The 20,390-nt window shown below is 42.3% G+C and overlaps 1 protein-coding gene across 6 annotated transcripts in view; it reads left to right on the plus strand.

Annotated features, from left to right (window-relative positions):
- CDK6 (cyclin dependent kinase 6) overlaps nucleotides 1-19,285 on the plus strand; it is a 202,860-nt gene extending 183,575 nt beyond the window's left edge. For all 6 annotated transcript variants that reach the window (XM_073333954.1, XM_073333957.1, XM_073333958.1 and 3 more), the window contains 2 exons: nucleotides 166-301; nucleotides 3,902-19,285. In XM_073333954.1, coding sequence (XP_073190055.1) covers nucleotides 166-301; nucleotides 3,902-4,048 — 283 coding nt within the window. In that variant the 3' untranslated portion in view covers nucleotides 4,049-19,285. The remainder of the gene's footprint in view (nucleotides 1-165; nucleotides 302-3,901) is intronic.
- Nucleotides 19,286-20,390: the final 1,105 nt, after the last annotated feature.

Genomic DNA, 20,390 nt, shown 5'->3' on the forward strand with positions numbered 1-20,390 from the left:
GATAATGCTGCTGCTCGCGTCAAAAGAACAAGTGGCAATCCCATGAAAACATGTGAAGCAGGATTTAGCATTTAATACAATGAAAGAAGATGAGGCTGTATAAATACAGCAATAACATATTTTTGTTTCACCCCCAGCTAATATGTATGCTTGTTCCTTACACAGTGTCATTGGGCTCCCGGAAGAAGAAGACTGGCCTAGTGATGTTGCCCTTCCAAGACATGCTTTCAATTCCAGACCGCCACAACTCATTGAAAAGTTTGTGCCAGATATCGATGAACTAGGCAAGGACTTGCTTCTTGTAAGTTTGTTATTCTCCAAGCATATCTTAAATGATTGCAGATACTGCACATTGCACCATGTCAAAAAATGTTTTTTTAATGTAATAATATTATTAGAGATGAGCCGGAAGTGATTCCAGTGGCTGAACTGCCCTTCCTCCATTGTGCAGAAGTGCTATATACAGCAGAACTTGTACAAAAACTTTTGTGCACAGAGGGAAGGCCATTTGGGTGGTGCATGTCTTCTGTGCAATGCTGAGCCCAGCTCCTTGGGGTCATCATTTGTGGATTCACCAACTGTTTTTCCCCACAGAGAGCATGCATGAGCAGTGCAGGGACTACTGCAGCTTCAGGGTATTCCAGGCTACTACAGCCACTTCACAGACAGAAGACGCAATTTCTTCGTCTCCTCAATCTCCTGTGGAAATCACCAGTGCACAGCTTTACTTGTCTTTACACTGATTCACAGAATTTGGGCATAAGTGAACAACAGGAGGTTGTGCTGGCATCTAGAGCTGAGTTCAGCAGTGAATTGTAAAAACCCATATTCTCTGTGGACTGGGAGTAGGGGTTGCCTACCATCACACAGGAAATCTGTGGCTGAGGCTGGGATATAATCTAGTTCTCAAGGATAGATTCAACTGCATAACCATGAGACTATCCTTACTCTTCCTGCAATCCCCTGCCTCATTCACTAAATATTTTCCAACACACACTGACCAGTTGGCTACATATGGTAGCACCAGAGATTGAACCAGGGACTTCCAGAGCTAAAAGCTTGACTCGCTACACCTTGACGTAAGGAATCAAGCTCCATAGCTGGAGGCTGTAACAGACTTGCATGCTCTGTGGATTAGGCACTAAGGGGGATACGGAAAACACACCAACCATTGGGCCAAAAACTAGTCAAGATCATGGTTACACATGCACCAGAAACCTAGGGGTAGGATGCCTACAAATGTTGTTGTTGTTGACTCACTCTAGTGGGTGTCACAGAACAAATAAATATTTTAGAAGGATTTGAATAAATACATTATTATTTATTTAAGTGCTAATGACGTGTAACAACTAGGTTAGCCTTCTATCCCTATGCCTGCTAGCCTTTCATAGAATGTTGTTAGAAAATGCAAGGACTATATAAGGTGATTAAGAGCTATGAAATATTGGATTTTCCTGTACTTATTTTATTATAGGCGAGGCTGGTAGCACTGCCTACTATTAACACTTCATATTATAAGACTTTTTCAGTTGCTTATAACTTTGTCAGACTTTAACCATTTGAGTAGAAATGTTTTTATGCCAGATGTCTGCCTCAGGCTGAATTGTTTTTGGAAAGTTTCAGCCAAAATGGTTCCACTGTTTCCAAGAACAAGGCTAAAGAAAAATATATTGGTTTGCAATGTTAACAAATTCTGGCGATCTTTTCTTTGAGAAGCTCTAGCAGCCCATGATTTAGAGCAGAGATTTGAAATTTGTCAGGGGCTGACCTTTGTGTCAGGGATGTTCCTTTTGCTATTCATGTGAAAATGTGTCCAAATTTGGCTAAGATATAAGTAGTTGAAAATCTCATTTCACACATGCTCAGTAGGAACTTCTTTGAGTTCACTGGCGAAAATCTCTTAAGATTTCATCTGCCCTGGGTACACTGCATCCCCTTATGGGCTCCTAGTGTTGGCAAGTGTGAGCATGCACCACCCCCTCAGAGTGACTGAGCATGCTCCACCCCAGGACTAGAGAAAAGCCAGGCTTGCTGCACAATTGCCATTCCTGATTGCTGTGGGGCAGGCTGGGCCTGGGTTTAGGCACCTTAATTAAGAGCAGGGAGCTTGTCTCTCTTGTGCTCTCAGTGACCACACATCCATGGGGGGCAGGTGAACCCCACTTTGGGGAAGCTAGCCCGCTGGCCCCGCCCTTTCTGCCCGAGTGCCAAGCAGAGCCGGTGCCCCACTCTGTCCGAGCCAGCGGCCCCAGTGCCTGGCCGAGCTGCTTCACTCCCCCACCAGACCCCCGCTCCTGCAGCTTGCTCGCAGCATCCCTCCTCACTCCCCCGCCCTCGAGGAGAAGCGACGCGGTGAGCAGCGTGGAGACCTGGGGAGGAGGAGGAGGTGCAGTGCAGGTAGACAGGCGGCAGCAGTAGCAGCAGGCAGTGGGTGCGGGGGACCTCAGGGAAGGGGCGGGGCCACTGTGGCCCAGGTGTCCCTTGGGGCAGCTGTGCCAGGGAAGGCTTAGCCTGGCCTATAATACCTGCCACCCATGCCTCCATCTAGTGCCCAGGCAGCATGGAGGAGGAAGCCACCTGACTTGAATGTAGGGGGGATGAGCCAGACCTGGGCAAGGGAAAGCAGTACATTGGAACATGGGAATCTAGAATAGCTGGGACTGTGGCAGTGGTTTTGGACTGATTGGGCAAGGAGACTGGGACTGGGAGCCTAAAGGTGGGAAGATTGCCTGTGAACTTTAATTCAGTCCCCACTGGTCTTTAATTACACGCTCACATATTTTTTTCCAAAGGACCCCTGCCTCATTCAGTGAACAGGATGGATGGTGTTATACAGTATTTTGTTTTATCCCCATGGCCTTATTTATTGCACTCTATTCAAACCCTGCTCTAAAGACAAAACTATTAATTTCCTCCTGGGTTTTTCTACAGCACTCATCACTAGAGTATCCAAGTGCTTTCCAAACATTAATTAATTTAACTTCACCCCCCTTGTGAGATGAGGAGCAGATGGGGAGCTAAGGCACAAACAAATTATGGTCAAAAGTGTCCGCTAATTCTGGGTGCCCAATTTGATGTATCTACAGCTTGATTTTTCAGAGTACTTAGTATTATATAGCATTTTATACATTCCAGCACTGCTCCCTTTGTCTTCAGTTGCTGTTGTTAGTACTCACAACTTCTAGAAATCAGATCCCAGGGTCCCCAGTCAAGCACCCAAAAAATGAAGAACACACAACTAGTGACCTCCTGTGAAAAGTTTGGTTTAAGTAACTTGTCTGCCATCACACAGGAAATCTGTGCCTGAGGCAGAGGTAGAATCCAGTTCTCCATGCATAACCATGAGACTATCCTTATTCTTCCTACAATCCCCTGCCTCATTCACTACTTACCTTCCAACTTCTGCAGCAAATGAAGCAGGGATCCTAGGGACAACAGCCTCCTTCACTACACAACCTGATTAATCTCCAGGGCAGGTCCATCCTGTGCACTGAATGAGACAGAGATCATGTAGAAAAATATATGATAATGTAATTAAATACTTTATCATAATACCTATGGACAAAGGCACTGAATGAAGTTTGCACAGAGAACCTTAATTCTGACGTTTCCTAATTTTTGAGGGCTTGATTTTGCAACCTTAGTGTTCTTTTAATGTAGTTTTTGTGTGTAATATTGATATAGTCTGACTCAGCTGCCTGGCCACTTCTCTTTGACTGAGAAAATATGCAAGGTCCATGCAGCACTTGAACTGGCTCTAGAACTTCAGGCTATTGTAGTTATAAATCAATATAATGACACTCATTAATTTGTATCTATATTATCTGCATTATTTATAATATCAGTTGCATATTATACACGTAACCACTACACTAAAACCATCTTATTTTAATCCTTTTAGAAATGTTTAGCGTTCAATCCCACCAAGAGGATATCTGCCTATGTTGCCCTGTCTCACCCTTATTTCCATGATCTGGAGAAATGCAAGGAGAATCTGGACTCCCACATGTCAACCAGCCAAAACTCCAATGAGGTGAATAAATCATAAGGCTGAGTGAAGGTGAACCTACAAATGAGCACGATGTGTAGCTGACAAAGGTCACTGTCCCTAGCTGTTATAATGAAGATCATTATTTGGAGGTTTTACACGTCTGTCTGCTTCTTCAGGATGGTGATATGCTCCAGCCTAGTTTACTTTCATCAAAGCAATGCAAGAGCCAGGGCTTTCACCTACTCCCATTGCAGCTTTATGTGTGTGTGTCTGTTTTGTTTAACTACCTGGGAAAACTCCAGATGAAGAGAAGCTGCTGATCAGTTTTGCTGCCATTTTATTCTTCTCACACTGAATGCTGCCAGTGTTCCAGTCACTGCCAAAACATGATGCAATCTCTCCCTCTAGCTGCTGAAGCCTCATCTGGTATTTTTTAATTGTTATTTTGGGATCTCTTAAAGTGATATTTAAAAGAATGGCATTGAAATTTTGGATCTCTACAACCTGCAAATAATTGATAAGTACATGAATGCGTCTAGCTACTGTTGGTAACATACACGGAGGTGCTTCCCCAGTTGAAAACTCGGACAAATAATTTTATTATTTCATTACTGTCCATAAAAATAATGATGATGATAAACTGAACCAATTTTTAGTTTTTTTAAATATACAAATGAATTATTAACTAGATGAGTTTATGTGCATGTCGCAAAAATAAGTTAAAAAAACTTTTAGGGACTTATTCTCTAAAGACGCTTTACTCTCCAAAAATATTGCATTTGTTGTTTGAATCAGTCAATGAAGTCTAACTTTTTATTTCTTTCTCAAAACAATTGCAAGCACATGTTCCATGATCTAATACAGAATTTTATAATATGTAGGTCAAAGAGGTAGATAGAGCTGATGAAAATCAAAACAGGGTTTCCCATTGTAACAAACTTATTAGCAACCAAAAAGTAACTCAGAAAAATGTTTCCTGTTTTAGAAGCAGAGAATTCTTTGATTACGGAGAAGAACACTTATGCATATGTGCTATATTGGATGGAATATACTGTGCTGCTTTACCTGTAACACACAACGCATACAACACAGTGCATGAACATTATTCATATTTCATTTACTGGCAGATTTTTTTTCTGTGCAGAAATGCATGAGCGTCCCTCCTAACCCACCATGTGGGTATATTGGCAAACCATATTTCTCACTTTGCTAGCAGTAATGTGCCATAATTGAAAGTCAATATAACAAAACAATTCACATAACTTTTTAGCAGTTATTTTAAATATTACATTACATTTTTATATTTAGTATTTTTACCTTAACTAAAATATATTTTCATTATTTTTAAAAGAAACTTTTATTTTTTTAGTACTGTGCGGAAAAAGTAAATATTTTAAATCCATAAAGTAAAGGCTTTTCCCTAACCTAAACTTCAGTGCAGTTGCCTGGATATAACTCAAGGGAACATTTGGCCCAGTGAGTTAACTCCTGCTATAAAGGTAGATTAGGCACTACTGCAATATAAATAATAATACACATAGCAGCTACCATTGCTTACTCCTGTGATGGTCCTTCGTATGCTATCCTACTTTTCTTGCCTCTGTTTCATCTGTTCTAGCAACTGAGCCAGTATCCATATCCTCACTCACAGCATGCTTGGCAGTGGCAGGTCACCAGTGCCATGCTGAGCAATATATATTTTTCCAGCTATGGCATGGGAGCCTGTGGCTGTCTCCCTGGCAGGTTCCTCGGTTATGTGGCAGACTGGCTCTGTGGCAAACTTCACCATTAGCTCTGAGCTGTTTAGCACTTAGGCTGCTGCTAAGATAGTGAGTGGTTTTATCTACCTTTTGTGAAGGCATTCCTTTTCTGTTACACACCTAACAATGAGACTTGGGTTAAATTACTTCTGCTCCATGTAGGCCAAATTGTCAAAGGACCGGTTGCACATGCGCAGTGGCACCTGTCGGGTCTGGTCAAAGATCTACAGCATGAACAGGCAGGCTGTAAATTAGGCCGGATGAGTGCATCCAAGGCATGTGTGTACAGAGTCTGGACGCTTGCATAGCACAAGGCTTTTCCAAGGGGCTCAATGTGCCAGGCTGAAGGCCTGTGAGTAGCCAAGGCACCACTCAGCTGGTCTTGGCTCTACCCTGTTCCCTCTCCCTCAGTGTCTAGACCCAAGGATAAATGAGGTATCACTCGGTGGGTCTTGGCTCTACCCCATTCCCCGTGGTCTTAGTTTCTGCAGCCCGGAGAGGGCTGAGGGTGCCGCATGGCTGGTCTTGAAATCCTTAGAAAAAGGTGGATCATAGTGCAATTAAATGAACCACAATTTCTATTAATAATTTTAAAACAGTTATTTAAAACAGAAAAAAAAATCCAGGCCAACCTTGCAAAATTAACAAATGGGGAAAAGGTCACTGCACAATTTAGCAATTTTTAAAACATTCCACATTTTATGTAGCACCACACTATTGTACATACTTTTTCGGGGCACACAGCTGGCATCACCCTCTAGCAGCTGCCAGAGGACTATCTCCTGGACACTGCAGCTCTAGAAGCACTATAAAGGGGGGAAAACATTAGTTGTTTTTAAAATCATGCTAAAAAACTGATGTGCAGAGGTGCTAGCAATCCCTCTGAAGGATGCAGTGTGAGAACCAGAACAGAGTAGAATACATCTACTCCATGTTATGCTCCATCCCGTCCAAGCCCCATTCCCAAACCCCCTCAGTGGAAAAAATATGCAGTTTGCCTTTCTCCAGCACTCCAAGGCTGATTGCTATTCCCCATTTCCTCTACAGACTATGTGTGTCCCTTGGGTACTACTGTCATGTGTGTAATGATAGGTGGGGATGTGGGAACTGGATTCAAAAGGGAGGTAGTTCTCTCCTTCCCTGCCATCACCACAGCAGTGAAGAAAACTGTTCACATACACTGTAAACAGGGCCCTTGCATGTAGCCCTACTTGGCCTTGACTTTGGCCTGAGTGAGTGCTGCAGACTTAGGTGAACACAGCTAAAAATTATTGAACAACAAAAATTAAATTAAAAAAAGTAAAAATAGTTCTTTATCTTCTGGAGCACCTCCAGCCAGGGTGTTCATTACAGTAGATGCCCAGAGGTTCTGAGCAGTGGAAAGGATGCTCCCATCTGCTGTCCAACATTATAGTCATTTGATGTTGTGCAAAGCTATTGTCCCACAGGATCCTGCATGATTCTGCAGGCCAAGCAGACCCAACAACTGAAGAAACCACTAAGGCGAGGATAGTGTAGTTGCAGGTGTATTTGCTTCTGTACTATGAAAGTGTCTGCTTCCTCTACTGATTCCTTACTGGCCATCTGTGGCCCCCTGAGACCAATTTTCAGAAACTGAGCACCTGTTGGACTGCACATATTTCACACTGACATATAGTAACAGGTCATTAGCATATGCCAATATTATATTAATATATTCTAATGGATGTTGTGCATTTAAAAGCACCCAGAACAAGATATGCCAAACCAAAGGCAAATAGATAGAGCTGACTGGTTGATCCAGTGGCCTTCCCTCTGCCTCCCTATGCCTCTCTCTCATCCTCCTCAGCACAAACAGAACCAGGAAAGCTGCCTGCTGCTATCTCCCATGAGACTCCCTGCCACCCAAGAACCATTCCTGCCTGCCGCACAACAATTTTCAACTCCCACACAAATCGTCTTCTCTCACTGCTACTGCCAGTAGTTGCCTCTTTTGGCCCAGCAGCCAAGAGAGGGAAGATTAGATAGAACCTCTTCATGCACCTCCCAGTTTACACCTGACTACACTATGACTATGACTAGCTTGTGGACACCTTTTTTGTCTTGCATGCACCAATCAAAATTCTAAGCCCAACTGTTTATCTTTCAGCACACACAGCTGCTGCCCCCTTTGAAAATCCAAGCTTGTCTCCTGCTTGTGCCCCAAAATACACCAACAAACCAGGATTCCTGCCTTCACAGGGTTTTGAAAATTTGGTCCTATATGCATAGCGTCCTTTCACAGGATCATAAACAGTGGATACTTCGCTCAAGCAGGAGTTTTGTTGGACACTATCCATATCCTGGTCTTCAGGCTCAATTTACACTTGAGTTTTCTGTATGAATAAGCAGAAATTTTTATACCATGTTACTCTGCACTGCTTATATACCAACTGTCTTTGAGAAGCATGTTTTACTGTACAAGAGCTAATTCTCTCAGCTGCTAGATACAGTGCCCATTTTAATATGTGGAATAAACAGCAAATATGCCATTCCAGTCATGTAGCCAGCAAACCAGGAGCACTTATCTGACTCACAGCTGAAAACACATCGGATGAATCATAAACCACATGGTGTGGTTGAAAAGACCACATAAATTAATTATGTTCCTAGTATGAGTTGAATTTGAATAACGAAACAGATGTTTCTTCTGAGAATTCTGTTCTTTAGAACCACTTTGCTAATGTTTTTCTGATGCGATAGTTTCAGGAATGGATGGATTTTTGCCAGGCCTATGATGTGATTTAGACAATATATACTGTAAGTGTGAATCCTTCTCATTTCGTACTTTTCTCCATGATTCAAAACTATTAACTCTAGTAAAGCCCTTTGCCTAAATCCAATGATTAGCTGCCAAAATCTTAACAACGGGTTCCCTCCTCACTCCACGAGGGGGTCGTTGCCCACCCCCGCCCCCCGGGACTCCTGCCCCATCTAACCCCCTGCGTTCCTTGGTGCCCCCCCCCCAGGACCCGTGCCCCATCCACACTCCTTTCCTGTCCCCTGATTGCCCCCAGAACCGGGCAGGAGGGTCTCGTGGGCCACCATAGCGGGTGTCCGCCCTGCCCTTAAGAGCCAAAGGCATCTGCCGAGGTGTGAGGTGGGGAGTCCCAGAGGTGCTTACCTGGGGCAGCTTCCAGGAAGCACCTGGCAGGTCCCTCTGGCTCCTAGGGGCAGGGGAGCGTAGATGGGGGGGAGCAGGGGGAGCTCCCCCACTGATCACATCAAAAGTGGCACCTTAGGAGCACCCACTGGGAAAATTTGCTGGGTGCAGAGCTCTGCTTCTCTCCCCCCCCGCCCCAGCTTCCTGTGAATCAGCTGTTCGGCGGGAAGCCTGGGAGGGCTGAGAAGCAGGCCGCGGCTTCCCACTCAGGCCGAGGGTGGCAGAGATGAGCTGGGGCGGGTAGCGGTTTCCCTGCTCATCCCCCTTTCCCCCCGGGTTACCTGCTGCGGCGTGGGCGGCCCTCCTCACACCCCCCTGCCCCGGCTCACCTCCGCCTTCTGGGCCTGAGTGGGAAGCCATGGCCTGCTTCTCAGCCTGCCCCAGCTTCCCGCACAAACAGCTGATTTGCGGGAAGCCTGGGGGGGGGCGGAGAAGCAAAGCGGGGCACCGCATTCAGGGGAGGAGGCGGAGGCAGAGCGGAGGTGAGCTGGGGCCGGGGGTGGGATGGGGAGCTGCTGGTGGGTGCTCTGCACTCTCCAAATTTTCCCCTTGGGTGCTCCAGAGCTGGAGCACCCATGGAGTCAGTGCCTAAGGCGCCACTTTTGGACGGTTAAATTTAGAAGCCCTTTTAGAACCGGTTGTCCAGTACGAACCGGCTCCAGCTCACCACTGCCTAAATCTCACTGACAGAGTAGTTAAAATCAGGCTTAGGATCTGATCCTGTAGTCTTTATATAGGCAAAACTCCAGTATTTATTTTATAGCCTCCGTCTCTTGACTTCACTGGGTGTTTTGCAGATGTAATCAGGTCAGGAATTGGCCTTTAAGGACCTACATGTTCCAGTGTACTTATTTTCACAGGTTTTGCTTTGGTGCAGCCAGGCCTTTCAATAGACCGAGCAGGGAGACTGAAGAGCCTGTGTCAAATTCATTGAGGTTTGTGCTGGCTTTCTCCAGCACAGAACCCATGGGTGTGTCCCTGATGGCAGGAAGTCTACACAGGCGAGTTGCAAGGACACAAGGCCCCAGTCACTTTCCATTTGTCAAGTGGCCTGCAGCTAATCAGCACGTCACTGGCTGGGAAAGGAACCTGGTTAGGGCAGCCCCTAGGTGTCCCCCACCCGCAAATTCCTATTCACCTCCACTCAAAATTAAAGCTGCTGGCAAAAACTCTGAGGTACTGCTATCTGCCTTCTGCTGGATGAAGCTCTTCTGGGGTGCAGTGGACCAGGCTGGCACAGGGAGGTGTTGTTTGCACCTCCCTATACCACTGGGAGTTAATTTGTTGCCTTATTGTTTGAGGTGACAGAGCTTGAATTGGTCAAAAGCTGGGAACGTAGCATATTTATTTAATTCCTACAAAACCTTCAGAATGTCCTTGTCAAACATCAGCATCTCTGCTTGATGCTAACTTTCACTCTTGATCTTATATATGTAGAAGTTTGTCTTGAAATCAGTGTATTAGAAAAACAGTTCTACTAAACTTTGGGGGGAACTTGAGAATTAATTTTTAAATACATAGCAAATTAAATTTTCTATGCTGAAACGTACTACTAACTATAAGCAAGCTATTAATTTTTTTCCCACTTGGATGCTTAAAATCAGGATACTAAAAACCAAACATATGGAGTGTTGCAGTCTTCCTTTGTTAAGGGAAATATTTTCAGAAACAGCGTCTCAAATATGGGTGCAAGTTTGTTTTTGCACATGCATTTGCACACCCAATTACTGTGCAAATTAAATTGTAGGCATGCAAAATTATGCCCACAACTTTAATAGCCTAAATATCTATTGACATTCTTGTATCCTATTCATGCAAACACTTATTTCTGTGAGTTATTTATTTTATTATATCTCTGTATAAATTTTGCAAAGCAACAGTTGCAAATTGCTATTTAGTGCCATTAATCCAGTTCCCATTTATGGGTGTGATTCTACAATGTGCTGATAACCCTCAAATCCCAGTGCTTCACATTAATTTGGAGGAGTTTTGCCATTGATTTAAAAGAGAGTTGAATCAGGCCCTAAGAGAGAAAATGACCCAAGGTGTGTATATATTAACAAACACACACCTTTGTCATGTTTACAGCTACCTGTAGTTTAAAGCTTAGTATACGTCGTATACAAATGACAATGTATGCACAGCATAATAATATATGCATACTATAAACAATAAAATAACCATAAAAACACTGAGAAATTCTGTCTCGCTGATTAAGTTCTTGCAGAAAACTTGCTAAAGAAATGTATTCCTTTATCTTTAAAAGTAACAAATGTTTACATGCCTAGACTTTGAAGCTTGTATATGTTTTCCATAAATGTAATTTCTCCTTTTAAAAAACAATGCTTTGTGAACCAAAATAGCATAATCATCAATCTAATACTGAATCAAATTGGATCCTAATCTCAGAAATGGCCCTGCAAGAACCTACATGCCCCCTCAGCTCTCATTATACTCAACGGCAGCTGACAATATTCAGCATCTGATATGGTTGGACCCTTTGTTTGTTTTCCTGACATAAATGCCTGAGGCCTGGTCTATACTTAAAACTTAGGTTGACATAGCTACAGTGATAAGGGGTGTGAAAACTCCACACCCTGAGCACTGTAGCTATGACAACCTAACCCCAATGTAGACGCAGCTAAGTCATTGGACGAATGCTTCCGTCAACCTAGTTACCGTTTCTTGGTGAGGTGGAGTTCCTACAGCAATGGGAAAAAACCTTTCATTGGTATTAGCTGCATCTATACTATGGGGTTATAGCTATGCTGCTATAGCCCCCATAGTGTAGACACAGCCTGCTCTGAGTGAATTCTATGGAAGAGTGGCTATTGACTTCAACAGGGGCAGGCTTAGTCCCATAAATGTTTCTACAGTACGCACATGAGAGCAAATCATATTTATAGGTCTTTCAGTAATGTGTTTGAGACAATGTTATATACAGGGGTTCTCAAACTGGGGGTCGGGACCCCTTAGGGGGTCGCGAGGTTATTACATGGGGGGTTGCAAGCTGACAGCCTCGACCCCAAACCTGGCTTTGCCTCCAGCATTTATAATGGTTAAATATATAAAAAAGTGTTTTTAATTTATAAAGGGGGGTCGCACTCAGAGGCTTACTGTGTGAAAGGGGTCATCAGTACAAAAGTTTGAGAATCACTGTTATATATCAATAAAACCTTTGCAGTGGATTGTATTGCACATTTATGAATAGCAAAGGACATTCCCATCCATCGTTAAAAGTATTGTGCAGCAAAGCTAATAGAAAACAACATTTCTGCCTGTCTCTCTCTCTCTCTCTCTCTCTCTCTAGTATCACTGTTTTTTCCACTTCAGATAAAATGTTTTATCTATGTTAGAAAATACATGAAGGGTTTGATCCTGTCTTCCATGAGCACACTGAAATCAACGGGACTTTTGGATGCCTAAGGAAGGCAGACATAGTCTCTTATACGGATACCTTGATATTGATTGATTATCGTAGAGCAAATTTTTGTTTATGAGAGATGTTAGAGAAAAGATGTTGCCTGCTTTTAAAAATATGGTTTTAGCTAAAATGAGAAATGGGATTATAAACTGCTTTTTGGAAAACGATGTTGGATTAAGAAAGGAGGAGTGTATTTTTACATGAGCCTGAAGAGTTGGTATGTTCACAGAAAGTTTTATGGAGGAACTGAATCTAGATATAAATTAATTCTAAATAGCATTTTAACGCTGATTTGTAGGGCCCTTCCAAAATCACAGCCGTGAAAAATGCATCACAGACCTTGAAATCTGGTCTTTTGTGTACTTTAACCCTATACTATACTGATTTCACAGGGGAGTCTAGGGTTTCTCAAACTGGGGGTCCCAACCCAAAAGGAGGTTGTCGGGGGTGTCACAAGGTTTTTGTAGGGGGTCACAGTATTCCTACCTTTAGTTCTGCGCTGCCTTCAGGGAGGGGTGGCCAGAGAGCAGCAGCTGCTGGCCAAATGCCCAGCTTTGAAGGCAGCACCCCACCAGCGGCAGCACAAAAGTAAGGGTGGCAATACCATACCATGCCACCCTTACTTCTACGCTGCTGCCTTCAGGGCTGGGCAGCCGGAGTGTGGCGGCTGCTGGCTGAGGGCTCAGCTCTGAAGGCAGAAGCACAGAAGTAAGGGTAGCAATACCACAACCCCCCTACAATAACCTTGCGACCCTCCCAACAGGCCCTTTTTAGGTCAGGAACCCTACCGTTACAACACCATGAAATTTCAGATTTAAATATCTGGAATCATTAAATTTACAATTTTTTAAATCCTATGACCATGAAATTGACTAAAATGGACCATGAATTTGGTAGGGCCCTACTGATTAGAAGTAAAACAATCCATACGGTTTCACTGAAAGGAGAGGAGAAAACAGGTAAAGTTACCCTTGTGAGTCATTGTAACTCCCAGTGTCAGTTGCAATAAAAAATGCAGAATGTGCAGCAGTAAGTGCAAGGAAATTGCTGTCACTGCATGCCAAAAGGATAACAAATGGTGTTAAATGCTTTAGTTTGTTAGGTGCTCGATCCTGCAAAGAGCTGAGCACTGATTTCAATGGACAACTCAAGTGCTTGTCATTAAACACGTGCTTTGCTGGAGTAGCCCAGAGTGCTCAGCACTTTGCAGGATTGAGCCTTATCCCAGACCCTCTGCACAGTGCCCAGCCTAGGTATCGCAGCAGGGCCTGGAGCAGGAGGAAGGGGAGGAGGAATCCCCCACATGCCAAACAGCAGGAATGGAGCCTCCATAGCTGGTATGTCAGCGTAAGAACTAGAGTTCACTCTGTGAACCTAGTTGCCACCCTGTTGACAAGAGAGGAGGATGACGGGCTCTGTAGTGGTTCAGGGGCTGTGTCCAGAAGAGTGGGCAGAAACTGAGACTAAGGGCCTAATTTTGGTCCCTGCACTAATTATGAGTAAATAGGCTTGGCACAGGCAGGGGAGGGAGGCTACGGGGGACGGATAGACAAGGGGGCACATTCAGTGGTGTCAGAGAATGGACACCTCCTCCTAGGCTGCAGAGCAGCCTCTCAATGGTGTTCACTTCATCTACATAGTCACAGGTCTCCCAGCCAATCACGCTCTCTGTGTCTTACCAAGTAGCCATTGCAGCGGGCTCTCAAAATCCTGCCTCCCCTTGTGCAGCAGAACTGTATTGGTTCTGCTGCCTGTCAGGATTTCCATGACATGGAGGTGGAGGGTAGGATTTGCCCCTGAAACACATTGGTTTGTAAAATAACATTTGCAGGATGAAATTCACAAAATATGTCTGTCCCATTTACTCCATTTGGAGAAACTACTAGGACTTCCACAGAAACATCTTTTATTAGATGGTATTTATTACTCATAGTTGTACCCTGTATCTGACATGCTGCTACTTCAGAATTCGGAACTACAGCACCTTAAAAGCTAGAGTGAGTTTAACCACCTCTGCATCGCTGCTGGTGCAACGATGGATGGTCTGTTATTTTGCATGTGGATTTGTAAGTGTCCCTGATTTGCAGGAACATCACTGATTTGTGCCATTGTTTTTCCTCATTAGGAACTGGGGATTAGTATAGTAAAATATGAAAGATTTTAAAGGGCTTTCTTTGTTCACACCATTTCTATTTGCAGCCTCAGAATATTTATCACCCCCCGCCCCTTTTCAATGACTTTTATTAATGTTGCTCTTTACTTCCATGTCAGAGAAATGTGTAAAATATATCCACATACTGGTGTCAACAGCTATAGGGTCAAATGTGCAGTCCTCAGTCAAAAATCCCACTGAAATAGAGCCCTTCCCTCCCCAAATAATTTCCACACTCCACACCACAAATAGCCATCAGCATTCTCTGCTTTACTCAGATACTTTACAGCGCACATCCCTACAGTATCTGAGCAGGCAGCATGTGCCCCACTCTGTCCAAGTAGGAGAAACTTGACTCCCTGCCTGGTACATCCCTGCCTGTTTTACCTTGGCTAATGTCCTGAAACAACTTGAATCCAGACTCAAAATGCATCTCCACACTGCCAGCACATGGCCAGCCAGCAATCAGATGTATGCTTTGCATCCTGCTGCTCCCTGCTGTGTCAGGGGTCACTCCACCTCTGTGCTGCAGATCCCAAGAATAATCTTAATCCTCCCTTCTCCCCAGCTCCTACAATACTTCTACATGTATTTGCTCTGATTTATACTTTCCACTATCCACCTTGCTAAGATAGGTCATTTCCGAAAAGCTTTCCAGTCAAGGACCACCCCCGCCACCCCCCGCATCCAAGTCACAGTTTAATCAGATGAAAGCATGCCATGCAGCTCCCTCCTGCCCTGCATGTTTTGTCATTGATCTTGCCCCATTCACCCAGCTTTCTGTGGGAGGAGAGCCTTGGGAAGAGCAAAGGTTCAATATCAAATGTGCACTTTAAATGACATTCAGTGCCAAAAGAGGCACCAAAAGAGGTTCACAGTGCATCAAAAACAGTCAGTTTCACACCCTGACATTTACTCTGGTTGATGCTCCCAATCCCAATTATACCACTTGTGCCCCAGTAAACCATCGTTACCTTCACCTCTCTTGCTGCTTGTGTTCATATGATACACAAGCAAAGAGTGGGAGATTATAGGTCTGAATATGCTGGAATGAACAAAATGTATTTCATTGACCAAAACAATGAAACCTCTTGATTCAGCAGATCACTCACTAAACACAGCAGGCCAGATCTTTGGCCCTTTCAAAGGCTCCTTTTCACTGCTTTTAGATGCCTTAATGCAGTAAATGATGATTTCCCTATTGTAGAGGAATCTTCAATAGCTGTAGGGCTGGCTATGCCAGCCTGACACCACTCTCCTTTCTGGAGCAGATTGGGGATGAAGAGAGGGTGATTCTGGCCAGCAAAGTGGCTCCTTGAGCACTGCTGTCCACCAGCAGAAGTTAGAGCAGTCTTAAGAGCAAGAGTGATCCATGGTGAATGAGAAATCTGGGTCCAGGGGAAAAACACAAAATGATCAGCTCTGGAGAATGGTATTAAGATACAGAGCCTCTGCGTCAGTGGTTCTCAACCTTTTCCTAGCTGAGACTCAGAATCCATACATGGTTTCTTGCAATGCCTCACCAAATCCTACAACCCTTTGCAATTACACAGCAAAAAGCATGTCTGAGTTTGGGTGCTGGCAAGGGGTTTCTGAGGTTTGGGTTGAATGAGATGGCTTCAGAGACTTGCTGTCTGTAAGAGAGGGAGGGATGATGAGCTTTTGGTACGGAGTCATCTCCCTGCCCAGTGCTCAGCTCCACTGAAGTGAGGAGTTCCATTGTGATTGGAATAAAGAGCTAAACGGGGGCAAGGCAGAGGCATCAAGAGAAAAGAGCATGGCATGAGCTGCCTTTTGCTTTCCCTGTGCAGGCTCCTAGCAACCCAGTGATTTTGGTGTTTCCTTAGCTGGTAGGGTATGACATCCTCCCACCATTGCTCTCTTCTGCTTTGCATACCAACAGGTGAAAAGTGCTGCTCTAGATTACTAGTTCAGAACCAGACTAAGTCAGCAGTGACTAAAGTCTGTTCCCATCTGACAGTAGTTTTATGGCCAATGTGAAATGTGTTGGAGGTCTCAGCCCAGAGTTTAGCAGGCAGGTGTCTGTTTCACCAAAATCACCATTACAACTGGCACTACTTAACGCCCTGGATGTCATACTCAGCCAAGGTCAAAGACTGGATGCAGGATCTAGAAACCAATCTACCCTCCCACTGGGAGGTGACCCCTTTAGAGCAATGATTGGGGGTGAGTGAAGAAATTTGCATAATTGCTGCACTTTTAAGAAGGCTTGTGGGCCTGATCCAGTTGGAACAGAGCCTAAAAGAGGACATCAGTATCCAGGGCTGTCAATCGGGCACCTTTCACAAGCATTAGATTCACTTCTTTTTTAAATAAAGAAACATAGAAACTATGCTTAAAGTTAAGATATGAACCTGCCATTTATTTTTTCCTTAACAGAGACAGTATCACTTTGGCACTTAAATCAACCTGAGGCACACACTGATTATTTCCTTTCCAGCCTCTGATTTCTTTATAAGTTCCTTTCAGATTAGTGTATTTATGGCCCCTTTTGTTCCAGTTCATGTAAATGCTCTGTTTCTGATTTTGGGTCTGGGTGGGGTTTGTTTGTTTTTTTTATGCAATGCTTACATTACTTTGAACAGCTTTAAAAGCAGAATGTCTTTGAATGTTCTAATAAATGAAAAATCGTACCTTCCAAAATGATGTCTTATAAGTTGAAGTATATACTGTGGGAATGTTGTTGATACTATTATAGCTCCTTAAAGCATCACAATATGCTTTACCTTGTGTGTCTTTTAAATTCTATACAGTAGTGTAAATCTGTATTTCCTCACTAGCTCTATACTCTTCAGTCTGAGGATTCGATCCTTCAAACACATGTGAATAACTTCATTCACTTCAGCAGTCCCATTGAACTGAATGGGACTACTCAAATGAGTAAAGGTACTCATGTAAGTGTTGCAGGATCAAGCCTTTAGTTAATAACTGATTGTAATAGTGAGGACACATGGTTAGTAACAGCACCCAGACACCAGCAAATGGGGTCTTTGTTAATGTGGATACATTTATATCCAAGTTATTCAACATTAACATAAATTATTGCTATTATAATTCACGTATATTATTTGTATCTGAAATACACTAGTCCTGTGAAAGTGTAGTTGCCAGGAAAAGCATTGGGTCTTTTATAGATTTATAGATTATTTACATTTAGCAATCATTTTAGTTATTGACATAAAGCTAGTTTCATAGAGAGGCAAATGATAGATAAATTGTAATGTTCCTGAATAAGCTGCGTACTGTACATTTGAATTTTGAAACTAGAAACTGTTTGTTCAGATGTAGTATTTTTAAATGCCTAGAGGGTTTGTTTGTTTGTTTGATTTAATATGTAAAGGAATAAACATAAATTACTTTGAAATTTTATTGTAGAGCTAAATGTACATATAGCATAATGTGGGGGGAAATCGTTTGAAAGATTAAAATTAGAAATCATTTCACATAGCTGCCATTTTGGCTTTATTTTGTTTGCAGTAGTCATAGTAGATACCAGTCAGTAACAGATACTTATATCAGTGCCTGAGTTTGCCTGGCTTCTCGTGATTAAAATAAGTTTTTGCAATGATAAAATTGCTCTTGTATGTTTGAGTGTGTTTCTGGAAAAAGGCAAAACTACGAGGGTTGTTGAAATAAAGAGAAATATGAAAGTAGCAGGCTTAGAGACTGCTGTGGAAATACAACTACATGAAATAGGGTCTAGGTTTCAAAGTATTTTAAATCAATGGGCCTAATTCACTCCTTTACACTGACTATAGTTAAATTATACCAGGGATGAATTTGGCCCATTAAGTCTATAAATTTCAATATCAGGCATCTCAGGTTTATATACAAATAATATAGTTTAGTAATTAAACAAAAATAGATTATACTTATGGTAGTGTGTGACCAGATATAATTAGCCCTAATAATGTTAGTTTTCTCAAATTTTCTGTGGGTTATTTTTTGATACAAAGAATGAAAAGCAAGTGTCTTAGTGAAATAGGGATATGTGGAGATAAGCACAATGTTGGTACAAAAGGTACCAAAATTAGAAATTTAGGTCTCAGTGCTCCAGACCTTTATGAACTCAACAGAATAACTGGGATGACTTGTGTGTAAAGTTAAGCATGTGTGTATATGACTGTAGTAAGGTATTGGTTCTGAAATCTGCAAGATATGTGACATTTTCAAAAGGCCTTGTTAAAAATGTTGGTTTTGGTGTTATGTGGTTTATTTTGAACAGTGGGCCAGATTCTGAATGCAGTTGCACTGATACAGATGGTTTCAGTGGAGTCAAAAACATCAAAAGTAGTTCCAAGTTATTTTGCCATGCTTTGAGCCACATCCTCAATTGGTATAAATCGGCAGAGTTTCATTGACCTCTCTGGTTCTATCCCAAATTATACCAGGTCAGGAACTGGCCCCTTGTATTCTAGATCAAGTCATTTAACGTAACATTCAGTATGACTGTATTTTACAAGGTGAAAAGTTACCTAAGGTGCAGACTATACTACATAGACTATCATTTATATCTATTCACAGGACATGATTTCACTGTATCACTTCCTACTTGAAATTCAGTCTGTTATTTTAATATCAGGGTACAAACATGAAAGGTGCGTGTATTACTGTTTCTTTTAAAGGTGCATAATTATTTTTATTCAGTGTGCCTAAAAATTCCTATTAAATGCTCTCTATGTGCTCCTCATTCATCATAAAATATGTGAAACGGTGCCTATATCACCTACAAATGTACAGAAATGTATATTAAATACAGACATTTCGCAAGATTGGTTTCTAGCTTTTATGTCTCGCAAATACTTTTCCTAGGCAGCACATATACAGTATAAAGTGAATATATATATATACATACATTATATGCATGCACGTACATATGAACAGTTACTTACACAAACTTCCTATCAACTACTGATTACATCAGTCTCATTCCGTCACTAATGCACTGCTTTATTCCTTACTTAGCATGAGTTCATAAGAATAATTTCATAATGTGGCTACTATGGCTCTCAATCCTTCTTAAAAAGATTTTTTTCAATGTCTTATGGCTCAATCCTGCGACCCTTGCTAACATAAGTAATTATCCTCCTAAAGATCTCCCAACCCGTACACATATAATCCTGTTGAAATCAATGGGACAATTCACCAGAGCAAGGAATGGTCACATGAGTAAGGCCATTCATGGTGTAAATCAAACTTGCATCACTTATCGACTTGCTTCTATGCATTTAAACTAAGTTAAATATACAGAGTTGTTTTGGAGAAACTAGTGCAGCATTTTTTTGGCAGGGGTCCAGTGAGTCTAAATAAGCAAACCAATATCTTTAAAGTCATAAAGGTTTATAAACTAGGGTGAAAATCGCCTTCCCCTGCTCAAAGCCCAAGTAATAGTGGATGGGCGGAGGAGAATGGAATTCACATAAATTCCTACTATCTACTGCTCCAAGTGCCTTGCCTTCAACCTTGCCTTCTCATATATATATATATATATATAGGCTGTCAAGCGATTTAAAATATTAACCACGATTAATCACACTGTTAATAATAGAATACCGTTTATTTAAATATTTGTGGATGTTTTCTATATTTTAAAATATATTGATTTAAATTACAAAACAGAACACAAAGTTTACAGTGCTCACTTTATATTTATTTTTATTACAAATATTTGTGCTGTAAAAACCTAAAGAAATAGTATTTTTCAATTCACCTCATACAAGTACTGTAATGCAATCTCTTTATCATGAAAGTTGAACTTACAAAAATAAAACAATGTAAAACTTTAGAGCCTACAAGTCCACTCAGTCCTACTTATTCAGCCAATCGCTAAGACAAACAAGTTTGTTTATATTTGCAGGAGA

This window comes from Lepidochelys kempii, chromosome 2 (genome assembly GCF_965140265.1).
Source record: "Lepidochelys kempii isolate rLepKem1 chromosome 2, rLepKem1.hap2, whole genome shotgun sequence".
Classification (NCBI taxonomy): Eukaryota; Metazoa; Chordata; order Testudines; family Cheloniidae; genus Lepidochelys; species Lepidochelys kempii.